The 18,660-nt window shown below is 44.0% G+C and overlaps 1 protein-coding gene across 1 annotated transcript in view; it reads left to right on the top strand.

The window, feature by feature from the left end:
- Positions 1-11,492, top strand: part of VPS72 (vacuolar protein sorting 72 homolog) — a 47,675-nt gene extending 36,183 nt beyond the window's left edge. The window contains exons 5-6 of the mRNA XM_078668305.1: positions 8,428-8,572; positions 9,809-11,492. Of these exons, the coding sequence (XP_078524431.1) occupies positions 8,428-8,572; positions 9,809-10,190 (527 nt within the window). The 3' untranslated portion in view covers positions 10,191-11,492. The remainder of the gene's footprint in view (positions 1-8,427; positions 8,573-9,808) is intronic.
- The last annotated feature ends 7,168 nt before the right edge of the window (positions 11,493-18,660 follow it).

Raw genomic sequence — 18,660 nt, 5'->3', positions numbered from 1 at the left:
CCCATCCCACAGGAAATACCTCAGATTCACCATTCTGAATCGGCATTATCAGTTCAAGGTCCTTCCTTTCGGAGTGACAACAGCCCCCAGGGTGTTCACGAAATGTCTGGCGACAGTGGCTGCGCACCTCAGGAGACAGAACGTCCATGTATACCCTTATCTGGACGACTGGCTCGCTCAGGCAAAGTCGGCCCAGCAGTGCGCCGCCGACATGTCCCACACCATTCACCTTCTTCACGGTCTGGGCTTCTCACTGAACTATCCGAAGTCGCACCTTCAGCCAGCCCATGTGCGGCAGTATCTGGGCGCGACGATAGATACTCTGGCGGCGACGGCTCAGCCAAATTCAGTGAGAATAGACAGCATTCAGGCGCTGATCCAGAAATTCAGACCGCAACACTCGCTTCCAGCAAGAGTGTTCATGCAGTTGATAGGCATGATGGCCTCCTGCATCTTCATAGTCCCGTATGCAAGGTTACATATGCGTCCGCTCCAAGAATGCTTGGCGCATCAGTGGACTCAGGCTCACGGACAGTTGAAAGACCTAGTGTTGGTAACTGGTCGGGCATACAACTCTCTGCATTGGTGGAATCCACACAACCTTTGCAAGGGCCGACCGTTCCAGGAGCCTGTGCCACAGATTATCCTGACGACGGACGCATCTCTCCAGGGCTGGGGAGCTCATGTACTCCACTACACGGTGCAGGGACTATGGTCAACGCAGCAGAGGAGGATGCACATCAACTACTTAGAACTGATGGCAATCTTCATGGCACTAAAGTCCTTCAAAGTACATCTGTGCAACAAAGTCGTGTTGATCCGGACGGACAACATGACGGCCATGTACTACATCCAAAAGCAGGGAGGTACGCACTCCACAGTTGTCTCATCTGGCTCAGAGCATGTGGAAGTGGGCCATTCAGAGGAACATCTTCCTCATGGCGGAACACCTCCCGGGCAAGGACAATCAGATGGCGGATCTGCTCAGCAGGTACAGCCACCAGATGCACGAGTGGGAGTTACATCCATCAGTACTCCTCCCGTACTTCCAGCAGTGGGGTCATCCAGAGATAGACCTGTTTGCCACGAGGGAAAACGCAAAATGCCAAAGCTTTGCCGCCAGGTTCCCGCACCCACAGTCGCAGGGCAATGCGATATGGATGAACTGGTCAGGCAGATTTGTGTACGCTTTTCCCCCAGCACCTCTCATACCGCTGGTGGCACGGAAGCTAAAGCAACACTCGATGACACTCATCCTGGTTGCTCCAACGTGGGCACGCCAACCATAGTACACCACGTTTCTAGAATTCTCCATGGTACCGCATCAAAGGCTGCACCTCACACCCAGGCTCTTGACGCAGAACCATGGCGACATTCAGCATCCAGATCCGCAACAGCTCAATCTGGCGATCTGGCTCCTGAGGTCTTAGAGTTTGGCTACCTTGGTTTGCCCCCTGAATGCATGGACATCATACGGGAGGCACGGAAGCCCACCACTAGGGCCTGCTATGCGGCAAAATGGAAGCGGTTTGTCATTTACTGTACAGAACACAACATCAACCCGCTAGATGCAGCCATTCCTAATATCATCTGCTATTTGTTACATCTTTACAAATGCAATCTAGCATATGCTTCCATTCGGATACACTTATCCGCCATAGCGGCTTATCTCCAGAACAGGCAGCATCTCTGTTTTCAGGGTGCCTGCCATTAAAGCCTTCCTAGAAGGGCTGAAGCGGGTCATCCCTCCCAGGACCCCGCCAGCTCCTGTGTGGAACCTCAACGTGATCCTCACCAGGTTGATGGGCCCACCTTTTGAGCCTCTCCATTCCTGTGAGATTCAGTTCTTAACATGGAAAGTGGCTTTTCTCATTGCCATTACCTCTCTACGGTGTGTTAGTGAGCTACAGGCGCTCACTGTGCAAGAGCCATTTATTCAAATTCATTCCAACAGGGTGGTGCTGCGCACTAACCCTAAATTCCTTCCTAAGGTGGTTTCGCAGTTTCATGTCAATCAAACCATCGAACTGCCCGCATTCTTTCCAAACCCTGAGACGGTAGCAGAAAGAATGCTCCACACTCTTGATGTCAAGAGGGCGTTAATGTACTACATCGATAGGACCAAGGATTTTAGAAAAACACAACAGCTCTTTGTTGCCTTCTCAGCCCAGCACAAAGGCAACCCCATTACCAAAGCAGGTATAGCCAGGTGGATCGTTAAGTGCATTCAGATTTGCTATCACAAGGCTAAGCGCACTTTAACGGTCCCTCCCAGAGCCCACTCCACCCACAAGTTGGGGGCCTCTATGGCTTTCCTTGGTAATATCCCTTTGGAAGATATTTGTAGAGCAGCCACATGGTCTACACCACATACCTTTACTAAGCATTACTGTGTAGATGTGCACTCCAAGCAGCAGGCAGCTGTAGGGCAGGCTGTTCTTAAGACACTATTTCAGACTTCTGCAGCTGGCACAGGCGGGCGCCGTTAATGGAGGGACTGCTATGTATTCTATGCTATAGATATGAATTCAGCAGCCCACATGCCTCAAACTGAATATGCTACTTACCAGTATGCATCTGTTCTTGGCATGTAGGGCTGCTGACATTCATATCGCCGCCCTCCTCCCCGGCGCCTGTAGCGGCTGCAGACTTTCTTGCATTTACTCTTAGGCATGGCCATCGCTTACACTATTACACTCCATCTTTGCCACAATGGCTAAAAACAATCTGAGGATGGAGTCGATGCCCATGCGCACTGTAGTCCAGGGGAGGAGCCACCTATCTCGTGATACTTCGAAGACTCTTCCAGGACAACAATGTGCAATCATCCGGACCCAACACTAGGCGGCGATCTATGCTATAGATATGAATGTCAGCAGCCCTACATGCCAGGAACAGATGCATACTGGTAAGTAGCATATTCATTATCCCTTCTATTGTTCGCAATAGCCGTCGAGCCACTGGCCTGTAGGCTCCGTCAGCTGCACCGTGAAGGCGCGATTCGCTGCTTCCGGCGCCAGATTGATGTATCGTTATATGCTGACGATATGACGCTATTTGTCAAAGACCCGGCATGCAACCTGAATCCCTTACTCAGGGAATTTGTTGTTTTCGCTAGAATGTCTGGTGTGCATATAAATTGGGCCAAGTCACAATTTACCCGCTCACAGACGCGGTCGCTGACTTCCCTCTCGACTATCCTTTGGAGTGGTTCCGTTCAGACCTCCGATACCTGGGTATCCAAGTCTCGCATGACAAAGACGAAACATTACGCTTAAACTACGGAGTCGCAGTCACGAAGCTTACCGCACTAGTGGATCGATGGATTTCCCTTCCTCTTTCCATGGCAGGTAGAGCGTCGCTTATCAAGATGGTGGTGCTCCCTCGCTTTCTTTATCTTTTCCTTAATATCCCTTACTACCCGGGTGCTTTCTTCTTCAAAACATTGAAGTCAGAACTTTGTCGTTTATTTTGGGGGGGTAAGAGCCCGCGACTGCGATGGTCCATGCTGATCCAACCATATGATAAGGGGGGTTTCGATATACCCGACTTTGAGGTTTATTATCTGTGTCCTCAAGCACATTATGCCTATCACTGGATGATTCCCACTCCATTGATGTCTCAATTGGCGGTGGAAGATTGGATTGCGAACCCCCTTCCCCTCAATGGGCTCCTCTATTGTCCGGCGTCGCTTATAACCACACCGTATACCTCCGTCACATTCACTATAGATGCCTGGTGCCGCTTGACTAAAAGGCTGGACTGCGGCCTGCTATATTCCCCCGGATGCCGCTGGCATATCACCCTAAGCTTGAACTCCTACAGGAACATGGCTTTCGTGTGCTCTGTGAGGGACTACGAATCACCTGCTGGGGCGACCTCTTCTCCGCTGGCCAATACAAAACCGCAGAACTTTTCTTTGCTTCGCACAATTGCACTCCGCTCGCTGTATTCTACTACCTTCGACTGCGCCAGGGGATGGGGGAAATCCTACCTGATTTTCCCAGTGAGCCCGAGGTTCTATCTCCGCTTCACTTCATGCTATGCTCGCAGGACGGCTCACATTTGGTGTCGGGCATGTATCGCCATATCAGGGTATGTAGTCCAGTACCCGGAGGCCTCGGCTCGATTACACTGGGCCGCTGAACTAGCAATCGAGATTACTGACGAACAGTGGTTATACTGCTGTAACCTCACGGCCCGAATATCAGCCAGTAGCAGGCTCAAGATGCTCCACTACAAATTCTTGCAGCGACTATACTACACCCCGGTAAAAAAATACAGGTTTCGTTTGTCTGAGAACAATAGGTGCAAGCGTTGCCGCGCGGAACATGCAGGTTTCCTACATCTTGCATGGGAGTGCCCCCTTGTTCACGCCTATTGGCAACAGGTGCATGACGCCCTCGAATCAATGACTGGGGAATCCATAAACCCTGATCCACTGCTGATGCTCCTGGGACACACACCACACATCCCGAAGACATGCAGGAATTTCTTAGATATTGCACTGCTCCTTGCGAAACGGCGCGTTGCGTGTAGGGGGGGTCGTGGCAGGGCCCCGAAGTTCAAGGAGTGGCTAGCAGATATGACACATAGTCAGGAACAACACGCAACTTTTACTGAATTACTCCCGATCTCTAGCAGCCCTCCTCATGACCCTCAGTTCTCTTGCATGTTTTTTTTGTATACTTAAGTGAGGCTTCCTGCCAAACTGTGACCGCTATTTTGTATTAATCATAGTGTCTAGCAATTTGTTTTTACTCTCTTATCTAGATGTCATGTATCCTATGTGGACTTGCTCTTTTATTATTCTATTGTCTGTGCTTATACACACTGTACCTGTATGGAAACACCTTGTAAAGCGCTCTGATACTCCTGGGTCCAGCCAGCGCTATATAAAACCTCTTAAATAAATAAATAAACATCTGGGGTCCCCTAGTCAGCTATCTTCTAGCCCAGGCAGATCGGGACGAAGGTCTGGATGGGGGTGGCCTCCGGGGCGGCGGGGTTGTCCAGGTATGATGAGTCTATCCATTCAGATAAACCACCAATGGATGGCCTCCGATCACGATCATTTGATCTATATGTGATTGCATACTTCCCTGACTAACACGTTTCACTACTGCCCACCATCGATATCCTTGTACACACCTGTTGTTACCTCTTGCATACCCTAGTTATGTGCTGTGACATGGCTCCCCCCTAATGTATGCTAGCGATATGGCACTACTCCTGATTGACGAACATTATGCACACTCTGATGACCTACTACCACTCTATTAATGCTGTTAAATTGCCATATACCATAAATGCTAAATGTTTCGGATGCTGCCTCACTGACTGTAAGACCAAACCCTTGTATTGTTCTGTGTTAAAAAAACAATAAACAAAGTTTTTTAAAAAAAGCGATGACAGACAGAGCCAATGCCACAATTCGATGGTGGCGTATGATGGGCAAAGTTGATAGTCCGGGACCTTTCATAGGTGCGTCTGGATTGATTGATGGTCTTTGACAGGTATTAGGTCAACATTGGGGATATTGAGTCATTTAGTTCGAGGTCAGCATAGTTGGGTTTCTATTTACTGGGGCTGTCAAATGGAAATGAAAACACAACAGGTCAGTAAGGTAACTGGAAGTAAATCATTAAATGTTATAAAGTGTGAACTAAATCTTCCCTAGTTTCACTCATTGTTTTGGTCATTTGAGGTTGAGAGACTGTCATATTTGAGCATTGGCTGATCTTGAGGTTTCTGATGTACAGTTCAGTCTTGCAGCTTGCGCTGGGAGAGGCTTGAAAAAGATGTGACTTTACTGATAATGTAGGGTCTGTCACGAGATGAGTATGACATGCGTAGTCTGGCACGGGGTATGGAGCATGATGGGCAGCGTTGATGGTCAGATTGTGCGCTGTAGCACTTGTAGGCTTGGAGCCTATCTCCAGATAGCATGAAGTGTAATATCTAGTTAAAGTTGATGACGTTGGGGCTTCCCACCAGATGAGTGTTTAGAATGACCAGCAGTGCAATTGGGTATTAGGTGAATTCATAGAAGCACTAAAACGTAGAAACCACATTGGAGAAAACCAATTTTAAGGAAAGACAATTTTAAGGAAATATGACAAATTGAATATTAAAGGAAACATTTTGCATTTTAAAGGAAAGATAATTTTAAAGAAAATTCAAAATTACATTAAACTTGGGCGGAGTCTAGGGCTGCAGTGAGTATTTTGGGCTCGGGTATGGATCATGTGTAGGGTGATGTGGGGGTTCTTAGAGGTGAGGAATAATTGGCGTTCGGGCATAGAATGGACTTTTTAGGGTTCACGAATGAGTGGCGTTTGTGTGTTAGGTGTTTTTAGGTACAGGTGGAGTGTACGGGTGTCGAATGGTTTTTGGGTTCATGGATGGGCGAAGTTTGGGGCTGGTGAGGGTTTTTAAGGCTCAATTATGGTTAGCGGCTGGGGTGGTGAAGAGTTTTTAGGGTTCAGGATGGGGTGGAGTTTAGGGTAGTGGGGGTTTTAAGGATTCAGGGATGGGTGGAGTTAAGATGTAGAAAGGTGTTTTTAGGGTTCTGGGATGAGTAGTTTAGGGTGAGTTCTTATGGGGCATGGATGGCTGGTGTTCAAGGGCGATGAGAGTTAGTGTTCAAGGAAAGGTGTCGTTTGGGTGTGCTGAGGTGTATTAAGGGATATGGGATGGGTGGGGGTTAGGCGTAAAAAGGGTCAGAAATGGGTGGGGTTAGGAGTAGTGAGTGATTTTAGGGTTCAGGAATGGTGGATTTTTAGGGTAGAAAGGGCTTTCAGGCTCCAGGGATTTGTGTTTTGGTGTGGTAAGGGGTTTTAGGGGGCAGGGATTGGTGGTGTTTAGGGGTTGTGAGGGTTCAGCAATGGATGTTGTTTATGGGTGATGATGGTTCAAAGAATTAAAAGCATTCGATGTAATTGTCTGACAATGTACACAATATAAATATGAACTAATGTTCCCTGAAGTAAAGCACTGAAATAAATATCTCCGTCAAAAATGTTTCTGAAATTAAGACCTGCAGCCATTGCATTTACACATAACACATTAGTTTTCAAAAAACTATTTCAACCAAAAGGGCTTTCTATGAATTGGTTTCTACGAAAAGGTAAATGCCATTCATTCTTAAAATTTCCATTAAACTGTTCGATTCAATGGTTTCTCAGTAATGGTATACCGTTAAATTGTTTTTCTATGGAATCACATACAACCCTACGATTGTTCTCGAGCTCGTCACTACGTGAGCTTGTTATTAGTGACTCTACCTCTTTGTGACAGCAGACACATTCCTGTGTCGTTATTTGGCAAGTCTTCAGTGTAACAAGCAATGTTGACAGTCTTGGGCTTGTCGATGGAGCATTCTATTTATTAATTGATCACATTTTGTGTTGCTGTTTACTTTTTTTTTTGCATAGCTGGTGTGCCGCTTTTGGGCTTTCTGAGCACCCAAGAGCCTATAAAAATGAAGGAGGAAACACGGGGGAGTAGGGCTGAGAGGAAAGGAAAGAGGACGAATGGTGATGGGTAGTTGGAAGACTGGAACATAATCATTGTATTTAAATAAATTGTAGTGCTTCCAAAGGAGATGACCCCTTTTAATCAGTGTGATGAATTCATTCAGATACATTACATATAGGCAAAGAATTTAACTGTTTAAGAAAATCCATCAAACTTAACTCTGTATGATTAGTGCTTTGCTGCTAGCAAAGGCTAGGGACTGCTGCAGAGACGTTGTTTGTAGGGCACTCATGTGGCCCAAAGTCTTTAACGCAGTCTGTTATGCCAATTTTTTATGTGCTTGGTTACCAAGCCTTCACCTTATGATTGCTGGTTTACTCAAGCTCACTTTGGTAGTAACCATTTTCAAGTTTATACTCTGAGTACTAGGTAGAATGAAATACCGGAGTGTTCATTATTTATTGCCCAGTGGGCTGGCGTCGTCTTTGCGACTTAAGCCAGACATCCAATCAAGAGGTCCCTTGATTGGATGTCTCATGAGAGAAGACAATGCTGTAATTAATTTTGCTAACTCTCTGTAGTAGGCTTTACTCTCATTTCTTGCTCGAACCTTTGAGCAATTTGCTTTAAACTAGCTTAGATTCACTAGATTCCACATACGTTCTGGAGTTGTTTCATTACTCAATGTGTGCTGTTTAGAGCCATTTGTTCCTACTGCTGCTCATCTGGTCAAAAGACTCTTGCTTGGACTGGTATTGATTTTGACTAACCAGCAGACACGGCGGATAGTTGTCTCCCAGGGGTGATCGTGTACTATCAAAAAAAATTCTCAGTGTTGGGCAGACTCCAATACATGGCACACCCAGTGGCATCAACTCAACAGAGGAATGTTTCTTCTTCATGATGTTTTCCCGATTGTGACTGTCCCTACTCATTGTTTTTTTTCAGAGAATTATGAGAGGCTGGAAGCTGACAAGAAAAAACAGGTTCATAAAAAGCAACGGTGGGATGGCCCGACTATACGCTACTGCTCGACAACCATGCCTCTGATTGGTGAAGTCAATGTAAAGGACGAGAACGTAGACGTTGAAGGGTACGTGTACATACTAACTCGCTATTCTCCATGTCTGCAAACATTTCATAGTCCCCTTGCTGTAGGATAAATGTTATTAGGATTTGCATGTATCCAGCTTACGTTGGCCCAATAATTTCGAGCATTGGCACTGCCAGCAGGTCTGGTTTTCATATGCCTACTCATACAAACACATGCATTTACAAATGCTCTTTAAAATATTGCATGCAAAAATGCTCCTAGTCACATTATATCCCACCCTCCTGGCTTTCGCAACGCTGGTGAAAAAAGTAGCAAAAAGGATTGCTTTCTGTGTAGAGTATGTATAGGCGATATAGAATGGAGTCTGGCAAACATTGTGATGATTGAGAGAGGATGTAAATAGTCCTCGTGCATTCTATAGTGAGCACTTCTATATTTAGAAGAATTAGCAATATTGCATCTTGCAGACACAGCTGTGGCATCCAGTCCTATTAAAAAAAATAGCAGTACTGTCAACAAATGTCACTCCTTTCCTGGAATAGTTTTACCTCTCTTTTTTTGCTATCCTAGTGGTCCTAATTTAATCGGATACTATTTTTTCCAAGAGGAATGCATGTTTGGGACCCAAGATAAAGTTACCATAGGTACAGGGAATCTTGAGAATCTTTGCAGTGACAATCCCCATCTCATTACCACGGCAGCCAAGCCTCCTTTCTGACCTGCTAAATTCTGCTGTCATGATCCAGTATACCACTGCCGAACAACCACCCTGCTTGTGGCAAATCTGTGCTCTTCTAAACCATGCTGCATGTTTCACCTTTAATCGATAAGTGGTGAAGATTGTAGTGAATTGCTTCAAACTGGATTGCTTGGACCTTCTTTTTTTGGAAACATCATGGTTTCCTATTCTCCCCTTAAAATACATGCATTCCTCATATTGCTGAATTCCAGATGTTTAGGCATGCGAGTCCAACTTCAGGCATTTGGCAAACGTTGTTGTTGAAGTTGTGTACAACAGGATTTTATTAACAAGAACAAGATGTTCATGAAAATCAGTGCACTGCATTCATATTCTTCTTTCTTTATAAGTGGATTCCGTAACTTGATGAAGTCCAGCGTTCATCAATACTCTACTGAAGACATAATCTTAAAATCATCACAATTTTAGTACAGATTCCTACCCAGCCCAAAATATCTTGTAAATGCTTTATTTAAAAAATTCTGATCTTTTGAACAATTTTGTCATTTGTTTTCATATATTTATTTCCCCTCCAGGCTTGACCAAGATACTCAGCACAATGCAGATGGCTCCTCCGTTTCAGCAACTGTTGGCAAATGCTCACGCACTTTCATCACCTTCAGCGATGATGTTACCTTCAGAAATTTCTTTCCAAAATCCAAGCCGGCCAAGGTCCCGGTGAAGGAAATCTGCCCCGTCACCCACAAACTGGCCCAGTACCGTGACCCGATCACGGATATCCCCTACTCCAGCATCCGGTCCTTCAAGATAATCCGTGAGGCCTACAAGAAGTATATCACAGCCCATGGCCTGCCAAATGCGGCGATGGCGGCAGCCCTGGGGACCAGCCCTTCTGTAACTGACTCTGGTGCCCGCTCTGGGAGACAGAAGATCATAATTAAGCAGTCTGGGCCATGAAACTTGGGGAAGTGACCAAAGGAGTCTATCCAGTATGCTGGGAAGAATCACCTGAATTATTGGACGAAAACTCTTTGAACATCTTTTTCATTCAGGAAAACACTGCAAGTAGTTCTCGAATGATACTGGGCAGGCCTTGCGTCTCTTCATATATTTTGTGTGGACATGGCGGTTCTTTCAGCACGTAAAAGACTATTTCTTTGAAAATTCAGTGCTTTGCAAGTGCAAGAGAAGAATAATAGATGTGAGGAAGAAATGTGTGCATACTTCAATAAGGATGTCTGTCTCCAGGCTTTTCATTCCCTTTGTTTCATGAACCATTTCATCCCATTTAGAATTTTGCCAAATCTAAACACATGCGCAACATGTATACCATATGTACTTCTGCACTTTCCATTCAGCAGACCTGAACCATAGGAATTTGGGGAAAAAAAGCCTTTTAAGTTTCCCTGCTCTGTAAAGACGTCAGAAAGAATGTTTTCTTTTGTTGTCTCCGGCATCAATATTAAGTGTCAGTCAGGGGTGTAGCTCAATTTTGCAGTTCAGGTGCATCTCTCTGAGCACTTAAATTATTATTATTATTTTTTAAGATAGTGGTTCTTTATTGAATTTTTAATGCCTTTTCTTTAGGTGAATTATTGATTATTGCTGCAAGTTTATTAGGACCATTGGGTGTTCCAAAGAAGTTGACTCCCAAAACAATATTGACCGGACCCAAAATGTATTAATTCTAATTCAGACTGTAAAAGATTTTCTTGAGAATGTTTTTCAAGTTAACCCCCTTTACTAATTTTATTTCAAATGCAAAGGTTTTTCAGTAAAAATACTCTTGATCTAGATTAGAATATGGGTTTACTGATCCTGTTCCATGGTTCATCTTAGTGTGTACAGTCGAGTACGTCCATCATCATCTCATACAGGTGCAGATATTATAAATACAACAATGTAAAGGTAGAAAAACCAGAAAGTTTCCGGCTTTCTGTTAACAGCACAGACCTGGTCAGTGATGTTTGTGGACAGGTCTATAGGGCTTATGGTACTTCAGGTTCTAGTGCTAAATCCTGCAAGTAATCTTTGGAAAGAGATTGCAGAAGGCATGTTCATGAATAATTTGGTTTAATTTTCTATTGCTTTTATTCTTGGGACATGTTTTTGAGACATATATTGCTACATTTTGTGGACTTCTCAGTTTAGTCTTTTTGTACTCAGGATGGTCATTGCAAAATCTACACTTTGTTAAACCACTTGCAGAGCAAGTAGGTCGATCAAACATGAAAAATAAATCGAATTTCTTAAATTGTTTCATCGGATTGAATTTGTAAAGTATATTTGCGTCTTTAACAGTTGCTTGGTTGCTTACTGTTTGTCTAACTTTAGATATTTTGCTCGGTTGGGAAATATGTGCTTTTCAGAATGGCAACTTGGCCCTTTGTTGTTGCCACGTCGCTAGAGTTGCACAATGTTTGCCAGAGTTTTGGTCACCGGGGTTCCAGAGTTTGGTATGGTGTTGTGGGTATTGTGCATCAGAATGAGTCCTCCTCAGAAGGAGCTGAAAATAGTCTGGTAGTTGTAATGTGCATACCTACACCTTGTCTGTATTTGAGTGTGTTGTGATATCCTGCGATCCGGAGCTGAAGGGCGCGCGGAGTGATGAGGAGGGATGGGATCGCTGCCCCTCTTCTCACTAGTAATAAAAATAACTAATTGCGGTTAAGAGCTTTGGTGGTGGAATTGTATATTATAGTGAACGCAAATCCTTAATAAATAACATATTTTTCCCTTCGATGTTGTTGCTACTCTTTCAGCAATTCATCAGTGCGGAAAAGCACAGTGTATATCTAACACTAACGAGAAATGACAACTTTCCAGGTTTTCTCTGTATTAAAACTGTTTAAAGCCCTTCACCCAATGTGGTTAAATAGTCTCTCTCGTGTTAAAAGCAGTGATGGTTTACCCATGGCACCATCGCTGTATCTCCTGGGGGCGGATTTGGGAAGAGTCTGATTTTAGGCAATATCAACTTAACTCCTTCTGACCCATTGATATCATAATATGATGTGGAGAATCATGTTGGTAATTAATCAACCCCACTCTTCCGGTGTTGAATCAAAGCGGCCGTTCTTGACACCTGTGTCAATCATTAGATCACACACAAAAGCTTCTCCAGCTTTTGTATCTCATCGTCATCTGAGGTGTGTTTGGACACATTTTTTCAAGGATGGCATACTGATTTTGAAGCCCTGCAAAAGTTGTGAAGTTTTTCACCAATGTGTTTGTGTAGTCCATATCTTCTCCAGGTATGCCAGTCTCTCACGATATTTCTTCGACTTTGAAGGAAGCAGCACTCGTGTTCGATAAGGGCTCTTTTGTCAGCAGCCACCTTCTTTCAGGTGAACCAAAGCTTTATGAACAGATGTTATTTAGCCCTCTCAGTCCTTTAACATTTGCAGGTCTCGCTGGTGCTAGGAAGTCCACCTACCAAACTTGATCCATCTTGGATTTTTTTTTTTTTTTTTTTTTTTTTTACATATGAACTTGTGGGTTTTTCCAGACTTCTGCCTTGCCTCGGATACACGTTTTAAATGGATCATGCTTTATTTTGTCGGGTGCTTCTGCTGTTTTAAGTCAGTTCTGTTGTATGTGTTGATAGCATGTATGGGGAAAGCAAACATGTAGAACCAACTAATGAACAGCAGCAGGGGTTAGACAGAAAGTCTGTCCCTTTGCATGTACCTTGTTAGCAGGCTGAATAAGGAAAGGGGTGCTGGTACTACTACAAGCTGTTCAGGTTAGATCCACTCACTGACATATTGTGTGTGTGTGCAGCCTATCTTCTGTGTAAAAATACACTGTTCGCTTTCGGGGTCTTGGTTGCGGCTAACTGGACTGAGCTGTGAATCCACATTTAGTATGGCTTGAAAGTGCCAAATCAGAAGACTTATTTGGTTTGACTCCAATTTTGATTATGAATGTGGCGTTTTGCCTGATGCAAACTAAAGTAGGTGGTCCATAATCGGTGTATAATACCCTCTGTTGGAGGGAGGCCGGGGGCACTCTCTCTCCGTTTCCAACACTGCCTCTGAAGAGTTATTTTTGTGTTTTTAAGGGGACGATATCCCTGACTCTATGGGGAAAAAAATTTGGACTATTGGAAGTGAATGTGCCCAAAGGAATTGTGAACGGGCTCATAATTCCTTGTCCTTCATCAGAGGTTTTCTCCGAGATACAGCGAGTCTCTGCCTGTGAACTTGACAGGCAGGTTGGTGTTGAAAAGAAGCTCAGAGAAGAGTTCTTACTACATCTGGAGAATTTACCACATTGAACGTAGTCCTGTCAAATGACTCTGGGAAAAGGGGCGGTTGCTAAGCTTCCGATTGACACTGAGGTGGAGGGCATCATTTGAACCCTAGAAAATCTTGCGGAAGTGCGCTGGGGTCCAGGTACAGTGGCACAGTAGTGGCCATTTGAAGATCCCCACTTCAAGCGATCCTCCATTGGAATGAGCCTGGAAATAGAAAAGATGGATTGCTTTCCTGCCACACGCTTACTGGATGAGTTGTCCCCTCTACTTGTTGCAGGAATGTTGGAAGAGGATGTTGCTACATTTGGCTTTCAAAACTGTGGAAATCAGTTTCGTTTTTTTTTTCTTCTTTTTCTCTAGTGACTGAGGCTGTGGTGCTAGAGGCTGACTGTAGAGGCTTTGACTTTGGGAGAAGTTGGAGTGGCTAGGGTCAAGCACCAGATCTAGCAGCTTGTGCTGGTCTGTCTAGACCACTCCAGACCACTGGTGTGCTGCAGGGACGAATGTGGAATAGGCTTGCATCATGTGTAGAGCTCTTGTCAAGAGAACAATCAATCAATCAATCATATCATTTATAAAGCTCGCTACTCACCCGTGAGGGTCTCGAGGCGCTGGGGTGGGGAATGCTGCTACTGCTCGAAAAGCCAGGTCTTGAGGAGTTTTCTGAAGTTCAGCAGCTCTTGGGTCTGCCGTAGGTGGATTGGGAGGGTGTTCCAGGTCTTGGCGGCGAGGTGGGAGAACGATCTGCCGCTGGAGGTCGCTCTTCAGAAGCGGGGGACTGTGGTGAGGGTGAGGTCGGCGGAGCTGGCGGGTGGGGGTGTAGAAGCTGAGTCGTCTGAGGTACGTTGGTCCGGTGAAGGACTTAACATCAGTATAGAAGTAATTAAAGAGCATACATATATATATATATGTAGTGAACAAGGCGGCAACGCCGAAACGCGTCTAAGCAGACACTGATCTATTAATAAAAGTTTGGATTCAGATCCACAGAGTCAGCGCCTTCTTCAATCGTACAAGCATGGTATGAAAGAATATATATATATATATATATATATATATATATATATATATATATATATATATATATATATATATATATATATATATATATATATATATACATACAGATGACGTGGCAGCCTTTTTGAAACCTGCGAAGTTAACGTCAATAGGTAGCTGTCCATCTCAAGTAGTACGGGTCACCCCGCTCAGCTGGCCTTTGCGAGTACACTTGTATTGAAATTAAATGATGAAGGATCTTGGTGTGCTGCGAATATATATTGTACTGACGTTTTTTTTTTGTTGCTTGGGTACTTAGCAGTGCGGCAACATCATTATGGCAGTTGTGTAGCGGAGGGCATTTTGTTTTCCATTCCATCAGCTCAACTTCTGAACTAGTTTCTAATTTATTATAAAATGTGGACATTCCATGTTATTTCCTGCTGTTTTGTTTGGTTGTATAACTTCATGTAATCGCGTGCATTTTTTGAGGATTTTCTTTTTTAAGTGGTCAATCTACCAACAATGAGGCAAGTTTTCTGTTCTTGAAGCAGGTGTACCGTTGCTACAGATGAGCATTCAATGGATGATTTTTATGGGTATATGGCGCTTATGGACTGTTCACACTATATATTGGTATGTATATGTATCAGCTAGCGGTGCTTACTGAGGATGAAGTTAATCCCCCTACTTCCCCGAACCCAATACCCTAGGGTCGGACAGCAGACTAACAAGGCTCTAGCACACACAGTGTTTCAGTTAATGCCTATACTATATATTAAGTACAGTGGTAAAACGGTCAAATAGGTTTCTTTTTCCTTAATGTTGTAGTCCTTTTTTTTTTTTTAATCATTGATTTCGGGCCATATGCCTCTTCTCTTGTATTCTAGAGCCAGCCAACACGTGTTTTGTCACTGAGGGAGTACCTCATGACTTCTTCAGGGCTGTGTACTTGAAATTCCATGAAAAATAGAAGACTGTACACTGGTTCTAATTCCAACCCAGCCGTTGCTTTTAAGGCACAAATATACCCAAAATTCGAGCAGGAGTTTCTACATTTTGTAAATAATAAAAGATCAGGTGGCCGTCAGTAATAATTGTGGTTCTCGTAACCCCAATTTGGTCATTTAAAAAGACAAATTAAAATGTCCAGCGAGTTTGCTGACAAGCCCGATGGCAAATTATATCCGCACTAAGGCGGTCTTGTGTCCAATATTACTGGCCGTTAATGAGCCCAAGTCCTCTAAGCCAGAATAACGGAGAGTGTTCCTGAACCAGTATGAGTCACGTGAGTACGCAGAAAGTTATCGGTCGATAAATTTCTACGTACTAACCCGTCACATACTGGTTGACTTGCATCATTGATGGAAGTTATTTGACAGAGCCTAATTTGCCCACATAGCCACCTGTTAGCAATATGTATGTGCACGATTTGATCTTCTAAGTCAGAGAAGACCTTCGTGCTATCTTTCTTTGGAACCAGAACTAAGTTATGCTCCAGTTGATTAGTGTGAATTGTAGACCTCTGTTTTTCAGTATCTTGTCCAACAAGTTGCTAGGCCTGGGAGTAGTTCGCTGAGTTTTGCTACGCGGAACTCTGCGAAGGTACAAAAAAACACTGCGAAGTTCCGAGAGTAGCGGAGTGCAGTGCAAACTGCACTTTGTGCTGGTATTCCTGCAGCTCGGGTAGAAATTCTACCCGAGCTTCAACTTGCGCTCGGGAACTTACCGTTCGTGAACTTACCGTTCACGATCGCGAGCTACTGTTGGCAATTGCGAGCGGGGAAGAAACTCCGCTGCACATCGCGAACCGGAGTTTTCTGCACTCCGCGAGCTGCTCAGAGTGCAGAAAACTCTGCAAACTGCGCGAACGTGGGGAAGTTCACCGCCCAGGCCTACAAGTTGCACATCCTTTCGCACGTCGCAGAGGCTCAGTAAGCCAAGGACAGTACTGGTGCTGACTTGTGTGCTGACTTCCTGTACTTATACCGTGGCTCTCCTTGGTTCGGAGTAGAGCTGCTACAGAATGCCTGCTTTCTGACCAAGTGACTGAAAGCACCCTCGCTCGATGTGCCAATGGACTCGAGCTGTAGCTCACTCAGCGGTTGAGAATATTTTAATAATTACTTCTGTCACTTTCTTGTTGTTTGCAGTGTATTCCCTCTGCATTCAACTGTCTTTTCACTCAACCTTCCACAACCTGGCTTGTGCAGCTCTCTTTACTGAATAATCGTCATACTCATCATAACAACATTGTCCCTATTAGCTTCCTGAAACATGAACCTACATGACAAACAAGTGACAGTAATGTATAGTGCCCCAGCACATGCTCATGCTTGTATCAAATTCACTAGAAATTGCAGCCCATTTGTCTATGCTGGGTTCAACCAACTTCCTTTTATTGTAAATAAATCCAATAGCGTTATATGGTTTGGGTGAATCTGAAAACCAAGTTCCGGATGAACATAGTGTAAATGTGTATTAATTTCTTATGAGCACGCAATCGCCTCCTTATCTGTAACCCAATACTTTTGGTTCCACCCACTACAACATGAAGACAAATACTTTTTCCTTCTCTTTCACTTCTAGATTTTGAAAGTCCTTAAGGCAAAGGTACTACCCATCATAATTCTGAGGTGTTATCCTTTTCTGTTTCTTAGCTGTAAAGCCCTATTGCTTGAAATGTCTTCCTTTCCCTTATAGAAGCCTTCTTTAAATTCCTTGCACCATGCAAGGTGGTCATTCTTCTTAAAAGACACATGCATGCCTTGCGGAGTCTCTGAACCATGATGGGATGCAACTTGTGCATAGTAGATGTCAATACAGAGAAACAAATGCACTTGCAGCTGCTTGGTACTCTTAACCTCTCCAGAGTCCACCCTTTGGATCAGATTTTTATTCGGGAGACATTTTCCATATATATCACATTCAAAATTTAGGTAAATGATACATTGTTAAAGGTCTATTTAATAATAAACCCGTACATTACTCTGCTTCGTCTTGAACTCACTAGCATTTATTTTATTGATATCATTCTAATTAACCTCTTTCCTGTAATGTGGGATGCCCACTGTAATCTAGCCCCTGCACTTTGTGTCCGCTTTCCCTCAAAATTGTGACATGTATTTGACACTAAATACCTTATGTAACATTGTGCCGTTACATGCTGGTTGAGGTACTCTCCGACAGGTCTCCTGAACACCGCGGAGGCTGGCAGACTGGAAAGGGCTGGTGATTGTAATGTGTTTGGCATTATTGGCCTCTTCTGAACATACTCCGTGCAGTACGAACTTGCAGCCCTGAGGAAGTCCAAGGCATATATGCCATATGACGAAACGTGTTTGCTGCTTTTGCTGTGTTTTTCATGAATACTTGTCCTCGTATTTACATCTGATGAACTACTAGATGAAAATGGAATAAAGAAATCTTGAATCTCTCGTACTCATAAAATTTGATGATGGGCATTTGAGTGCTCAGGATTTTTCCTCGGTTTTATCTTATACCAAAAGTTCACCTTTGCTACATGTGACCCCTGGTGTGCCTTGAACTGCCAGTCGTTACCCTACAAAAGACCCTGAAATTAGAAGCAAAGCTCAAAGGTATTCACCTAACGTGATAAATAATATTAAAATGCCTTGATCCTTGATGCAGTACTAAAGGCATGTTTGTCCTTTTCAGCCATTGGTCTGTATATCTCATTCATACTTTTCCTCCGCCCACTACAGCAGCCCATTGGCTAACTTCACCGTGAGTGACCACATTCTCCTCTTTCACAAGTAGCACACTTGCACACAAAGTAGTCCTTTTCAGTGCTGGACAACTTGGGCAACCTGAAGATATTTTTGCTTTAGCCATCGATAAAAGTTTTACAGAAATAGTAACAAAACAAGCATTGGCTTAGCTAAAAGGCTGGCAGCCAATGTTATCGCTATTTCATTTGACAGTGATTATATATTTTTCTTTTTTTTTTAGCTGTCTCCGAAAGATTTCTATATATTACACTTGCAAGAACCTTGGCTATGGCTTCGGCTAGATCATCTGACTCCGTTTCATATTCATAGAATGAACCAGAGACCATAGATTCTGCATCATTTGCAGTGATTGTATGTATGTGTGTGTTTCAATCAATCAGCAAAATTTGTATAGCGCGCTACTCACCCGTGAGGGTCT

Source organism: Lissotriton helveticus, chromosome 12, assembly GCF_964261635.1.
Source record: "Lissotriton helveticus chromosome 12, aLisHel1.1, whole genome shotgun sequence".
NCBI lineage: Eukaryota > Metazoa > Chordata > Amphibia > Caudata > Salamandridae > Lissotriton > Lissotriton helveticus.
This window is presented reverse-complemented; position numbering and strand designations above follow the sequence as displayed.